The sequence below is a fragment of the Jaculus jaculus genome, chromosome 1 (genome assembly GCF_020740685.1).
Source record: "Jaculus jaculus isolate mJacJac1 chromosome 1, mJacJac1.mat.Y.cur, whole genome shotgun sequence".
In the NCBI taxonomy this organism is placed as follows: domain Eukaryota; kingdom Metazoa; phylum Chordata; class Mammalia; order Rodentia; family Dipodidae; genus Jaculus; species Jaculus jaculus.
The window spans coordinates 284,848,513-284,864,653 of NC_059102.1; the positions used below are offsets into that span (position 1 = coordinate 284,848,513).

Here is a 16,141-nt window from a genome sequence, read left to right on the forward strand (position 1 = left end):
ACATAAACCCTCTCTCCAATATCAAGCTACCATCAATCATGGGCTACAAGAGGGCCTACACCTATTAAACTCGCTATTAAAAAAAGTAAGGGTTATTTCATTTGTCTTGGAACTAACTTACTCTCTATTGGAGAATTTGCTTCTCTTTTTCAGATAGATGCACATCCTAAGGAGAGAGCCACCCCATCATACCCCAAAAGGGCCACAGGTGAAACTAAGGAAAATTGGCAAAACAAGCAAGGGTGCTGTTTTCCTGATGAACCGGATACCAGCACAAGGGGGAAGGAGATCAACACAGAGAAAAATCAACGCCTACCAAACCAGAGAGCCAGAGCCTCAGAGGCCCCCAACACCTCATCACTGAAGCAGACCAAAAATGAACCCAACATGGCGCAGGGAAATTTTGCGCAAGAGGGGGCAAAAGAATGTCAGAGCCACATGTTGGGTCATGATATACAGAGACATTTATTGTACCAATAACTGTGGGCTAACTCCACAATGCACAACCCATATACCTAAACAAGGAGGGGCCAATCAGGAGGAGGTGGGTCACGGAGCAGCCTAATAATGGTACCAAACTGCCTGCACTTGCAGAATAGAAAACTAATTTTAAAAAAAGAAAGGAAGTTACACCAACCTGGATGTATGTACATATAGAGCACATTTGATTATTGAATTAAATTTAATTAAAGAATGGCTGAAGAGCTTCAAAAAAAAAAAAAAATCTAGGAATAAACCCAAAGAAGGATGTGAAAACCTCTACAAAGAACTCTTTAAAACATTGAAGGAAATTGCAAAAGACACCAGAATATGGAAAGATGTTCTATGCTCATGGATCAGCACTTATTAACACTATAAGCATGGCCATATTGACAGAACCAATCTACAGATTCAAAGCAATCTTCATTGAAATTCCAATAACATTCTTCACAGAACTAGAAAAATAAGTAAGCCTAAATTTCATATGGAAACATTGAAGGCCTCAAATAGCCAAAGTAATCCTAAGTAGAAAAAACCAATATTGTAAGAATCACAATAATTGATCTAATTATATTATAAAACAATAGTATGAAAAATTGCATGTGGATGGACTGGGGAGATGGCTTGGTTAAGGGCACTTGCCTGCAAAGCCAAAGGACCCAAGTTGGATTCTCCAGAACACACATAAGTCAGATGCACAAAGTGGCACATGTATGTGGAGTATGTCTGCAGTGGTTGAAGACCCTGGAGTGACCATAAATAAATAAATTTTTAAAATTAAAAAAATCATATGGAGGCCGGGCATAGTGTCACATGCCTTTAATCCCAGCACTCAGGAGGCAGAGGTAGGGAACGACTTTGAGATCAGCCTGGGTTTGAGAGAGATCCTACCTCAAAAAAAAATAAAATAAAATAAATAAAGCTGGGCATGGTGGCACACGCCTTTAATCCCAGCACTTGGGAGGCACAGGTAGGATTATCACTGAGTTCCAGGGCACCCTGAGACTACACAGTTAATTCCAGGTCAGCCTGAGCTAGAGTGAGACCCTACCTCAAAAAACCAAAAAATAAATAAATAAAGAGCAACGTGAAGAGAGTAAAAGAAGATAGTAGAATTCATGTGGCATGAAAGCAGAAGGGAGGACTATTTGGAGGCAGGAAGGGTACCAGCCAGAAGGGGCAGAAGGAATGGGGGAAGAGTATGGTGGGGAAAAAAGATAAGAACAAAATATAATGACAATTAAGTGTGAAAATGTCACAGTGAAACTTATCACTTTGTATGTTAACTTTAAAAATTAATTTAAAAAATTTAAAGCCAACAAATAAAAAGAAATTAGTTAACAGTCTAAATTCAAAGCAAACATCAAGACTAAGTCACCACATACCAAATAAAATTGGATAATCTAACCTCTATTTAATAAGTAACAACCACTATGAATATATAATAGCATAATACAGTTGGCACCTGTCTTAGTCCTTCAAGTATAGCTTTCTGAATTCTTGGTTTTATCCGTTTGTATGATAAAGAGCACCATGAAGGTAGAAAGATCTTAAGTCTCTAAGTCACACAGCAGTGTTTAATGGAATATGTAAAATGCAGACCCATTTGAACAATCAGGAAGAGTAGAAAAACACTCAAGAAAAATTCATTGTTTTTCATGCTGACCCTTATTAACTTGAAAGAATGCTGCAGATCACTTTATCACGGATCATTTTAAATCTTATTAAGATACATGTCCTTGAAAACTATTTAAAGCAAATTTAACATAATCTATACTATTTATGACAAACAATTCAAGAAGTAGTAGAAAGATGTGCCAGGTATGGTGACACATACCTCTCGTTCCAGCACTTGGGAGGTAGAGGAAGAAGAATTAGGAATTTAAGGCCAAGTTGGGCAACACAGTAAGTTCAAGGCCAGCCTGGGGCTACAAAGCATTCTGTCTATTAAAACACACACACACACACACACACACACAACACACGGACAGTGAGAGAGAAAGGGGAGTAGGAGAAAAAGTCACAAAATTTAACAGTGTCATATGTATTCATATTTATTAACTTAAAGAGCTACATGTTAGACCTTAGGTTGAAGCTGACTCAGAAAAGGAAATTTTTTTTGAACCCATCAAGGTGTCACATTTACTTTACAACAGATTGAGTAGAAATACGGCTGCACTCACTTTTAAAAGGAAATGGAAAACAGACATATAAAATTTCAAAAGGTTTTCTATAAACTGAAATTCATTTTCACTTCCTCAATTTTTACTTCTATCTAGGTTAAATAACTATGACCTCTACTTGGTTGCCTTCCACTAACCCCTACCTCAGAGTACACACACATCAAAACCATAAAAAGAACCTGGGTTTGTTTCAGAAATTTCTCAAGCTCTTCAGGGGAAAGCCAAAACAATTTGCACTGCAAGTTAATAGTAGTATCCTTTTCATCAGTAATTCTCTCTAAACAATTCAAATAAGAATGTAATTTAGGGAAAATAAAAGAATACACAGCTGAAGTGTAATTCTTCAGCTATCTGTTAAAAAAAAAAGTTGTGTTTTCTCCAACTGAGTAGTACTCAATCAGTAACAACTACTAACAGTGATATCTCAGTGTCCTGTACAAAGAGTTTAGCAAATTGCTTATAACCAATTACTTACTTCAGATCCTGGAGAAGGTCTTTTGCATTAAGCATGGTTATTAAGGAAGTGGTAGCTGCAGGAATAATTATAATGGGTGTTCGTGATCCTGTAACACAAATTTTCAAGGTAACAAATATATCATTATCATAGTTGAAAGGAATTATAATTCTATTTACTATTAAAAGATAATTTAAAATGCTTCCAACTTTAACTCTTTCGTGCTTACAACATTTTAAACCCAGCTATGATGATTGCAAAAGTTATTTAATGACCTGTGTGGCTTACATACTGATTCGTAAGAATGGATACCAAGCACACCATTTGATACAAGTAGAATTACAAGCCCTGGTTTTGCAACCTAGGTCCATTTACTTTACTTCTTAAAGTTTAAAATCATAGGCACAATCATACCTTTCTTCTGATTTGGAGGAGGTCTTGCTTGAGAAACTATAGGAGGAAAAGAAATAATTTTTATGTAAACCATATTCTTCTTTTTATACATGAAAGGAAAGCCTAAATGTTAACAGTATTCACAAGATTAGAACATTTCAAATGTCTTACTTCATTTAAAAAAAAAAAAAAAAAAAAACCTTAGGATGACCTAACCATGCTATCATAAGACATGTATACACATAATATTATCATGTTCACAGATGTCTAGGTCTGGTGAATGAAGAATACAATTTCCAAGAAATTACCTGGTATAAATGCAAAAACAGAGTATCACAAGAACATATAACACTGTTGGAAGGGGTATAGAAGAGGGAAGTATTTTACAGTTATTGGGAGCTAAGAACTCAATTGTTTTTTCATACTTTTTACTAGGAGAGAAAAAGATAATAAAAAGCAAAAGCAATGAGTATATTTGAAAATCTACATTAACTTGGAAATTACCTGATTAATAATTGTGGTTGTATTCTAAAACACAAGTATTTATGTAGTCTTACTATTTTCGTATATGGTAGGCTTTATAAATGCACAGAAATACACACATAAAAGTAACCCAATTTATGATCCACACTTAGGTTTGAAAGTGCTACATGCTCAATTTTCAGTACTTATTTACATATCACAATCTCAACTACTTTGTGTGCCCCGTGTAATGCAGTTATTTTTGCTCTTCAAATTTGCAATAATAAAATGTACACTATTTAAGTTTGAATTCACTCATGTATAATGAAGAACAAGACAATAACCACTTCACAGAACAAAGAGTAAACATAATGTACCAAAACCTAATCATTAAGGAGGGTAAGGAATGAGATCTCAGGATGGGCAGTCAAATGCAGGGAGAAAATCTAAATCTAATTCTGGAAAGAAAAAGGTGCTAACTGAAAATGAGTCTGGGAAACTAATATGGAAGAAATGGTCACACGTAACACTGGGAATATGACTCAGCAATTCTAAAACCATGAAAATATGTATGTATGTATGTATGTATGTATGTATGTATGTATGTATGTATGTATGTGTGATTAGTTGACAGTAGGGGAAAAATTAAATTCATTATCAGTTTGTAGAAATAGATGCCACCTTTAAGGGAATAATATAAGCACAAACATTTTTGGATTGTGTTCAGTTTTGGCTACAAAATGTTACATCCTCATGAATTCTTCATACACCTCTGTACGGGTATTTCATTGTAACAAAATACTACAAAGTTCAGTACTAAGAATCTTTCCAACCTAACAAAGACAAGTTAACATACATATTTATTTTTCTTTTTGATGAAGACTAAAACTTTCTTAAATCATAAAGCTCACAAATAAATACAAGCTCAATACTATCATCTGTTATATAATATAGTTTCAGGAAATAGTATTTGTTGGAGAACAAACTAATGACAAGATAAATAGATGTAAAAGACAGATATTGCTGAGAGTAGAAGGAAGGAGGTAATGAAGATGATTTTAGATTTCCTTCTTTCTTTTCTGTTAAGCCAGCTGCACAAAGCAGTGCATGTATCTGGGGTTTGCAGCAGCTGGAGACACCTATTCTGTCTCTCTCTCCTCTCTCTCTGCTTGCAAATGAAACTATTTTCAAGCGTAATAAATTAACACCAAAAGTTAAAAATCACCTAATCAATAAACTGGCAAGTGAAATGAACAGACTCTTCTCAAAAGTCACAGAAAACAGACAATAAATAATGTGAAAAAATGTTCAAAACTCTTGGCAACCAGGAAAATACAAATAAAAACTACATTGCTATTCTATCACAATGCTGTCAGAATAGCTTATCATTGAAAAAACAAACAACAGGTAGGAAAAAAACTTTTATATACTACTGACAGGTATATAAACTAGGACTATCACTATGGGCTTCTGTATGGGCCTCCTTAAAAAACTGAAAAAATAGGACTGGAGAGATGGCTTAGCAGTTAAGTCATCTGCCTGCAAAGCCAAAGGATCCCGGTTCGGTTCTCCAGGACTCACATAAAAGACATGCACAAGGGGGCACAGACATCAGTTAAGTAGTTCATTTGAAATGGCTGAATTACTAAAACAATTATTGTGCAATTGGATATAGTATTTGCCCTCAATTTGTACTGTGTATCTTGAGAGAATACCAGTCTGCTCACCACAATGGAAGACACTGCATTTCTGATCTAGAGAAATGGTGTCTTGAGTTGCACCAGTAGAGATAAAGTGAAACAGGTAAAGGAAGGATTCAGAAAGTGAATCTGACAGAGTCTGCTGACAGATTAAAATAAGAGTAAGGAAATAGGCATAGGAACCTGAATTAATAGGAGTGTCACTTATTAATAAAATAGCAAAGTGTAGAGAACAAGATCGTAGGAGGAAAAGTGAGGGGAAAATTTAAATTAGGTTTTAAAAGCCTGTAACATATCTTAATGAAGAAGAGCTGGTTAATATCAATTGATAATAGAATATGTAAGAAGAGACTAACTAACTGAAGATACAATTTAGAAATCATCACCACATAGATTTAAAACTACAGGATTGTATACATAAAACATACAGTGCTAACTTCCTCAATGCCACAATAGCAGTATAAAGCGAACTAGAGCTAAAGCCTACCCATTCATCTCCAAAAGACTGTAAATTAGGGCTAGAGAGATGGCTTAGCGGTTAAGCGCTTGCCTGTGAAGCCTAAGGACCCCGGTTCGAGGCTCGGTTCTCCAGGTCCCACGTTAGCCAGATACATAAGGGGGCGCACGCGTCTGGAGTCCGGTAGCAGAGGCTGGAAGCCCTGGCGCGCCCATTCTCTCTCTCTCCCTCTAACTGTCTCTCTCTGTGTGTCTGTCGCTCTCAAAAAAAAAAAAAAAAAAAAAAAAGACTGTAAATTAGAAGTTTAAAAAAAAAACTTGAGCCTCAAGTTAGGACTGTGATGCATTAGCAAGTACAGGAAAGAAAGGCAGGGATGCATTCAAGAGATATATTCAGGCTATAAGAAAGGAAATGATACTGAGGACTGTGGCTTACTTGTATTACTGGATATGTTAGGAAATACATACCATTAGTTACACTACTCAAAGTTAAGACTTGCAATTTTTGGAGTTTTGAAGTGTTTAAGCATAAAAATACTTACATTCTACCACGGAAGAACCTAGCAAAACGGTACTAAGTAAGTATTTGACAAGAATATTTTAAAAAAAAGTAACTGCCCAAAAGTGGAATTCCAAGCTGGGGAAGACAGTTCGGAGGATAAAGCATTTGCCATGCAAGTTTGAGTACCTAAGTTCAGATCCTGAGATGCAATGTAAACCTGGATGTTGTAGTGAAAGCAGCTGTAATCCCAGTGCCCTTGCAGCATGAAAGGAGGTGGAGGAAGCTTGGGGCTACACAAGAAAACGTCACTCAAGTTGAATATTGTGCCATGGCACACACGCACTATAATCAATATACATGAGCACTACATACACACATGTACCCACACTCATACTCAAACACATACACATAAGTACCACACTCATACATATCCACCACACTTTATATATATACACACAGGCACCTACATTCATATACACAAACACATACATACATACACACAGACACAGTAGGAGGAAAAAAGTAATTTCATCCTTGAGACTCCCAATCCAAGGGGAGAGTTTAGTTCATTCTACCATTTCCAAATGATACAAACTGCACCTAGTAAATAATAGTGTAATTTCATAATCCCCTATGCACTACCTATTATACTGCTAGATATGTTTCGTGTCTTCACATTTTAAAAATTTTTAAAATAGCATAAACATGCCAAATATTAAAAAATATCCTTTCAAAACAGAGTGGCACTCCAAAGTAAATACATTTAACATTTCTGTGGGTGAACAAAAGTATTTTCAAAAATAATTAGGACAAATGACTTCAAGATCCTAACAATTTCAAACCACTGAAATTGACTTTTTTTTTTTTTTTTAATTTGCAAGGGGGGAAAGCTGAGAGAGAATGAGAATATTAATATGGGAGGTACCAGGGCCTTGCCACTGCAAACACCTAAACACGCCTGTACCACTTTGTCCATCTGGCCTTATATGGGCACTGGCTTTGCAAACAAGCACCTTAACAGCTGAGCAAATCTCTCCAGCCCAAAATTGATTTGTAATGCCAAACTTGTGCTAAAACTAAATTTTTTTCAGTGTGTTGAGTAGGACATGTGAACATATAGGTGCAAAGAAATATATGACTCTGGCGCACATGCACTCAAGAGACTAATACAGGAGGACTAGGATACATACCAAGACCCTATCTCATTATCAGCAGAGACTCAATGGCCAGGCATGACAATGCATGTCTATGATCCCAACACTTGTAGGAAAGAAGGACCAGGAATTCAAGGTCATCCTCACCTATATAGCAAGCTCACGCTAGCCTGGGTTACACAAGACCCTGTCTCACCAATAACCACAACAAAAAGAAAGAATAAATGAAAGAAGGTAAATGAGAGGTCACAGGCATGATAGCACACACCTTTAATCCCAGTTCTCAGGAGGCAGAAGTAGGAGGATTGTTCTGAGTTCCAGGCCAGCCTGAGACTACATAGTGAATTCCAGGTCAGCCTGGGCTAGACTGAAACCCTACCTAAAAAAACCAAAAGGGGGATGTCACATGGGCATATCTGTGATATTACAAGACATTACTTAGAATAATTTCCATCAGTAAACTCTCCACTGTGCTTTGGTAAAGCAAATGGAAAAGAACCTAAACCCTCGAACTTCATTTTATCACATTTCACACTTGAGCAAAGTGATTCCAATATGAGCATTTTCTACTCTCCTTTTATATGCCAATTTTGAGAAAACGTGAAATAGAGATAACTGTAATTCATAGAACACAAAGCTAAAGGAGAATCTACAAGAGGTGATTTTATTAGTTTTTAGCTGATTTCTGAATTTCTCATGTGATTTTCATTAAAATGACAAGCTGTAGCTTCCTTCACTACATAGACAGTGTTCTTTGAGCCCAAACTCATCTTCTCATTCCTATCTCCTTTACTTTTTTTCTTCTTCCTGAAGTTTCTTTAGTTCCTCCTAATTTCTGGCAAAGAGCTTAGGTACATAGAAGGCATTTTAATAACGAACAGTTGTTGCTTACATTGTCATGATTGTTTTTGGTGTGGTTATCTCTAAAATAAAAGGTCTCATCACCTAAAATACACTGCATCTAATTCCAAATATTACATGAAGTTCTTCACTCCTTCCAAAAATCAAGAATGACAAAAACTAACACAGAAAAAGAAGAGGCACACACACACACATACTAGACCTGTTTAAAGGCAGTATGGATCAAGGACATAGTAATATCAATCTTCAAAAGCATTCCAGGATAAGTCTCATACAATCTCAATGTCATACTTTACAAAAAAAATTGATGCCAGGTGTGGTGGCAAATGCCTTTAATCCCAGCACTTGGGAGGCAGAGGTAGTAGGATTGCTGGGAGCCATCCCTCCAGCTCTTTACTATCATGCTTTAGAAGTACTTCCAGAAAGTTAATATTTATAACATACTAATTTTAGAATTTTCCTGTATGGGAAAAACATCAATGTAAAGATGGCCAGACCCGCACTATGGCTACTAGAAAATTCATGAGTAATACTACAGTTAAAACTCCACCTATGCCTTCTCAATCCTTTCTGGTTTCTTCAAAGCACTAACAACAACTAAAAACAACAAGATGATATATACAGACACTAAGTCATTAACAGAAATCACAAAATGTAAAAAGTGAGAGAGAGAGCGCGCGAGCGCATGCGTGAGCAAGCGCTGAAGACACCTAAAATCAATATTGTACTATTATCTATAGGTATTAGGAGGGAAAAAAATCACTTTTTAGTTACTAAGAAGGATGGGGTCTAAAATGACCTTGCTTAATACCTATTTTTAAAGAATCATTATGGGGGCTGGAGAGATGGCTTAGCAGTTAAGTGCTTGCCTATGCAGCCTAAGGACCCCAGTTCAAGGCTCGATTCCCCAAGACCCACGTTAGCCAGATGCACAAGGGGGCACATGCATCTGGATTTCGTTTGCAGTGGCTGGAGGCCCTGGCGCGCCCGTTCTCTCTCTCTCTCTCTCTCTCTCTCTCTCTCTCTCTCTCCCCCTCTCCCTCTCCCTCTGCCTCTTTCCCTCTCTGTCACTCTCAAATAAATAAAAACAAACAAAAAAATTAAAAAAAGAAAGAATCATCATGGAACTTAAGTAAGTGCTCAGTTACAAAAATCCTTAACTTTTTTATAGGGGAAAAAAAGGAAGACAGCAGTGAGTTTGAGGCCAGCCTGGGCCAACGAGTAAAGCCCTACCTCAAAAAAACAAAACAAGCAAGCAAAAACCCCATCTTAAAATTTTCCTTTAACTCAATTCTACCTACAAATCCCCTTGTAGTATTACTTTACATGTTATATAGTGTGTTATTTATTTTATCAATGACCTCTGAACCAAACTGAGGGAAATCTTATTAGTTCAGTCAAATGTGTTACAAAATCTAGCCCAGCATGGTAGCACACACCTTTAATCCCAGCACCCTGGAGGCTGAGGTAGGAGGATCACTGTGTGTTCCAGGCCAGGATGGGCTACAGAGTGAGTTTCAGTAAAGCTTGGACTAAGGCTGCGACCCTGCTTAAAAAAAAAGAAGAGGAAGAAAATAATTTAAAAAACACTATTTCATAATCTAGTCAAATTGACTAAATACACTAGGAAAACAAAGATTCTGCAGCTATTCAACTTAGCTTTACTGATGGGGCAGGGATAAAAAAATATTTACTAATGGTACTGACCAAAATTTAGTAAGCATTATGTATGAGATCTGAGCAGTAATGATGGTTAATTTGAAAAAAAAAAAAAAAAACCTCAGTGTATTTTATGTAAAGTATCAATTTCTTCAGATTATGCATATCTAAACATTCACTTTCATGACCATCTGGAAATAAAAAGCCAAAGCTTTATATTTTTACCTGGTCTAGGTACTGGCTGGGCTGCAGGTGTTTGAGTCTTACGAGCAGATGCACCTTCCTTTAAAAAAATAAAAATTGATGCATGACATCAAAATTCCTTTACATTAATAAACACTTTAAAATATCTCATATTGCTCTCTTATTCCAACAGTCACTAGATCAAACCCCAAGAGTTTCTGAAGATTCAAAAACAAAAAAAAACATAGGAGACTAAGGCAGGAGTATGCCACAAGTTGTTTGCAAGTTTACGGCCAGCCTGAACTCTGTAGGGTAAAATCCACAGTCTCACATACAACACTGTATTTCCCCTGCCATGATAGATTATACTCTCAAACTAAACAACTAAACCATTTCATCCCTTAAAAGGCAAATATGTGAACAAATAAAATTGTACTTATCTTTTCAGCTATTATTCATGCAATGCAGCAATAGAGATGTCTACTGGAAGACTGACAGTTACTGTCAGCATGTAATATTTTAAATTATTTATTTGCTGACAATTTTTAATATTTTCAGAAATGGCATTACCTGCTTTCTTTTGTTTAGCAAGTTTTAAGGCTTTTTTAAAAGGAGGTGATAGGAGATCAAGATAAGACCTTGTACATGCTCTGATGACAACTACAACCCCAGCCTACCTGTTTAAGTAAAATGTTTTGTCTCTAAAAAGTTCAAAACTGAACAAATAATCTCATGTAATGAATAATACTTTGGAGTACATTTAAAAGTGCATAACCACTTTGAATAATTAAATGCCTTTAAAATACTTGGGAAAAATCACTGTTAAAAATGAGATTTGTATATTTGAGTTATAAGTAGACATGACCTTAACAAAGTGAATGACAAAAGCAATATGCAAGCATGCAATATGTACAAGGAAATATGCCAAGTGTTGAAGTATAACAATTATATACTCAGAAACAGAAATGTTTAAGACTTTTTAAAGACCTTTTGTATAATATTTTCTATCATATTCACATTAGTTCTTCACATAGTTTTCATTATTCTATCCAGAAAGTTTCAATAGAAATTTTACAATCATTAATTCATGGAAATTTTATTCTATAAGGGAACTAGACAAATATCAGGAATGAGTTGTAATTCCATAATAAAAAGTCACTATTATGGGCTGGCGAGATGGCTTAGTGGTTAAGGTGCTTGCCAGCAATGTCAAAGGACACCTGTTGTATTTCCCCAGGACCCATATAAGCCAAACGCATATGACTAGAGATGGTCTGCAGTGGCTACAGGACCGGTGTGCCCATTCTCTTCCTGCTTCTTTCTCTTTTAAATAAATAAGTAAATGTTTCTTTAATAACTGCTATTAGTATCACAAGAAACACTTCCAAAGAAATAACACTAAATAATGTCTGACTATACTATATTATCTTCAAATATTTAGATTTTACATTGTAAACTATATGGAATAGCAGGCTATGCCATAGCACTTTATTTTATTATTTCAGGGGAGGGAGGGAGGAGGGTATGGGGCCACCAGAGCCTCCAACCAGCCCCTGCAAACTCTAGATGCTTACATCCTCTTGTACATCTTGCTTATGTGGGTTCTGGGGAATCAAACCTCAGTCCTTCATTTTTGTAGACAAGTGCCTTAACCACTAAGCCATCTCTCCAGCCCATAGCACATTTTTTATGTATGTGTGTGCATGATGGGGGGGGGTTGTATGGTGTGGTGTGGTGACCCATATGCTAGCCTATGACAATGTGACAATGGGTACTAACCAACAATGGTCAGAGAACAACATTTAGTGAGCTGCTCCATACATCTTCAGTCCAGTGTCCACACACTTTTTTTTTTAAAAAGGCAATGTTTTCACTTTTAATATAATGGTATTCCTAGTATTCAGTTAGAATGTCATAGAAGCCATTCTTTATCAAAGAAACAACAGCTACAGCAGCACTTAGCAAAAATTTCTTGGGGTCCAGAAACACCTAATAATAGCAAAATATTCCTTTTCTAATACACTCACTACTCACATTTAGTGGACATATTATGTTTAACAGTTATTCTGGGTGCTGACGTCATGGATGTATTAATCTTAAATTAATTAAAGCTTACTCATGATATTATTATCCTCCTCTAAATAAATCACATACACATAAAACATTAAATACAGGGCTTGAGGGGTGGTTTAGTGGTTAAGGGGGCTTGCCTGCAAAGCCAAAGGTCCCAGGTTTGATTCCCCAGTTCCCATGTAAGCCAGATGCACAAGGTGGTATATGCATGTATAGTTTGTTTGCAGCAGCTGGAGGCCCTGGCATGATCTCTCTCACACACACACTGACTGAGAGGGGGAGGGAATATGGTGGAGAGTGGCACTGCAAAAGGGAAAGTGAGGAGGGGAGAAATTACCATGTTTTATTGTCTGTAACTATGGAAGTTGACAATAAAAAAAAATAGTAATTCTTTTCCATTATAAATTGTAACTTAAAATAAGCTCAAAACTTTATCTTTTTAATACCAATATTAGTGCTTTCTGTTTGCCTAATATGCAATCTTGGCTTGCTGAGGCAATTATTTACATTTTAGCAATAAGCCCTATACTCTCATCACAGGAAAAGGCACAAGTTTTCAATTAGAACTATCAAGAGTCTTTCCCTGGGATTACTTTTTTATGCACATGAGCTATCTGGTAAGAACTCTAGCCCATAAGGCTAAACTAGAAAGTAAGCCTAAAATTAATGAGCATAGTTCTTGGCTGTGGGAGAAAACTTATAAACAAAGGACAGAATAAAAATAAATAAAATATAAACCAGGGGCTGGAGAGATGGCTTAGTGGTTAAACGCTTGCCTGTGAAGCCTAAGGACCTCGGTTCGGGGCTCGGTTCCCCAGGTCCCATGTTAGCCAGATGTACAAGGGGGTGCACGCGTCTAGAGTTCGTTTGCAGAGGCAGGAGGCCCTGGCGTGCCCATTCTCTCTCTCTCCCTCTATCTGTCTTTCTCTCTGTGTCTGTCGCTCTCGAATAAATAAATAGAATTTCTTAAAATAAATAAATAGGGCTGGAGAGATGGTTGAGTGGTTAAGCACTTGCCTGTGAAGCCCAAGGACCCCGGTTTGAGGCTCGGTTCCCCAGGTCCCACGTTAGCCAGATGCACAGCGGGCGCACGCATCTGGAGTTCATTTGCAGTGGCTGGCAGCCCTGGCGCGCCCATTCTCCCTATCTCTCTCTCTATCTGCCTCTTTCTCTCTCTGTCACTCTCAAATAAATAAATAAAAATGAACAAAAAAATTTTTTAAATAAATAAATATATATACACACACACACACCAGGAATGGTAGCACACACCTTTAATTCCAGAACTCAGGAGGCAGAGGTAGGAGGACTGCCATGAGTTCAAGGCCACCCTGAGACAACACAGTCAGCCTTGACTAAAGAGACCCTGCTCAAAAATAATAAATAAATAGGTTAAATACAATACCCTTTATAATGCCTACTATCTAGTTCTACTGGCCTTCAAGGTCTACTTTTCCTCTAACCACTCCTTACTACCAGAGTCATTAAACGCCCCCACATCATATCACACTATATACCCCACATATATCTTTTAGAACAAAGTAGTGGAGCCAAACTTAAGGTGCCAGAAAGAATTTTATTATTGTCTTCTTGGGTTTATGGAAATTTTGAGTCATCCAAGTCACTACAGTACAATTCTCATTAGTTTTTTAGTTAATTTACACACAGTTACACAGCTGAGACCCAACAACAGATTATGAATTTGAAAGAAAATTGCAAAGATTCTTACTAATCATGCTAGTTTACAGGCACTTCTAGGACTCCCTAATCAACACCCATAATTTTAAGAGCACTATGCTCTTCCACTATTCTGAAATAAAGTTGTACAGTATTGCCTAAATAAACCTCAGATACCGTATCACCCAGTTCTACTACCCCCTCCTTTAAAGGTGAAGAGCAAAGAGGTGAAACGGTTTTCACACCAAAATATCTGATAAGCAGGAAGCAAGAACAGGAATTTGGCAGCAATACAGGTTGAACTGACAGTTTTATACTTTTTGGTATTTGTTCTGGGGGGGGGGGGGAGTACTATCCAGTCAAGAAAAGAAACATTAGCACATAACAAACAAAAAAAGCTAACAAGGGCTAGACAGATGGCTTAGCAGTTAAGTGCTTGCCTGTGAAGCCTAAGGACCCCGGTTTGAGGCTCGATTCCCCAGGACCCACGTTAGCAGATGTACAAGAGTGTGCATGCGACTGGAGTTGTTTGCAGTGGCAGGAAGCCCTGGTGTGCCCATTCTGTCTATTTCTCTCTCCGCCTCTCTCTGCCTGTTGCTCCCAAATAAATAAAAATTAAAAAAAAAAATTTTTAAGCTGACAAGTTATGATCACTGAAGAGAATCTGCATTCTCTTGAAAAGTAAGAAGCATTACAATTTCATTAAATGCTGAAATATTCTGGAAAAATTAACGCAACTAAATTGACATGTTAGGAGAAATTGAGACAAATGAAACAAAACAAGGTATGTTGTTTATAAGTAACTCCTCTTGTTTTATTTCCCCTCTCCCATGGCAGAATCTCACTCTAGCCCAGATTGACCTGGAACTTACTCTAGTCACAGTGATCCTCCTACCTCTGCTTCCTGAGTACTGAGGACTAAAGACCTGCACCATCACACTCAGTTCACAAGTTACGATTTTAAAATCAAATAAATACAACACTATAATCTTGCAAGGCTTTACCTTTAGGAAAAAAAGTTAGCCCTGTGACCTTTTGGTTTTATAATTAAAATTTTCAAATACTTAGATGGTTAAATAAGGATCTGAATTTCTAAGTACATTAAATAAAGTTCTGTTTTTTTATCCAAGTGTTGTGGAAAACTGGGCGTAGAATAGGAAAACTGAGGGAAGATGTGGCTCAGTGGTAGGGTGTATTCTTAAGGCAAAATGCTTTAAGAGGGTTCAATCTCATTTACCAAAAACCATGAGATAAATGAAATGCTTAGGAATAAACTTAACCAAGGATGCTAAAACTTCATGACAATAAAATTTACAAAACACAGACAAAAACACCAACATTTGAAAATATAGTTGTGTATGTGGACTAGAAGTATTAGTAATGATAAGAGTTCCATACTTCCCTAGTTAACCTACAGATTCAAGGCAATTCCTATCAAAAACCCCAATGTTTTCTTAGAATAAAAAAAATCCAAAAACTCACATGAAAACATAAGGGGCTCCAAATGTCTAATCTTGGAAAAAAGAACAAAGTAGCAAGACTAAGGCTTCCAAATTTTAATACTTGCTAGAGAACTACATTAATCAGAACAATGTGACACTGGCATAAAGACATAAATAACAGAGGACAAGAAGAAAACTCCTCATATATAGTCAAATGACAAAAGTGACGAAAATAGTTTGAAAGGGAGTCTTTTCAACAAGTGGTGCTGGAATAACTGGGTATCGCCACATACAACCTATGCAATATATATAAAATATACCCACCTCTCAAAGACCACAGGATTGTTTAAAAGATAAAACTCTAAGAAAATACAACATTGGATTTGAAACTGATTCATGGACATGAAACCAAAACTACAGACAAAAGATTAAGTAGATAAATTAGATTTCAGCAAAACTAAA

General features: G+C 36.7%; 1 protein-coding gene across 1 annotated transcript in view; it reads right to left on the minus strand.

Moving 5' to 3' along the window:
- The window catches only part of Cdc73 (cell division cycle 73), a 141,405-nt gene that overhangs the window by 27,905 nt on the left and 97,359 nt on the right, over positions 1-16,141 (minus strand). Inside the window, exons 11-13 of the mRNA XM_004659522.2 lie at positions 10,530-10,587; positions 3,532-3,567; positions 3,139-3,226 (exon numbers count right to left, since the gene is read on the minus strand). Coding sequence (XP_004659579.1) covers positions 3,139-3,226; positions 3,532-3,567; positions 10,530-10,587 — 182 coding nt within the window. The remainder of the gene's footprint in view (positions 1-3,138; positions 3,227-3,531; positions 3,568-10,529; positions 10,588-16,141) is intronic.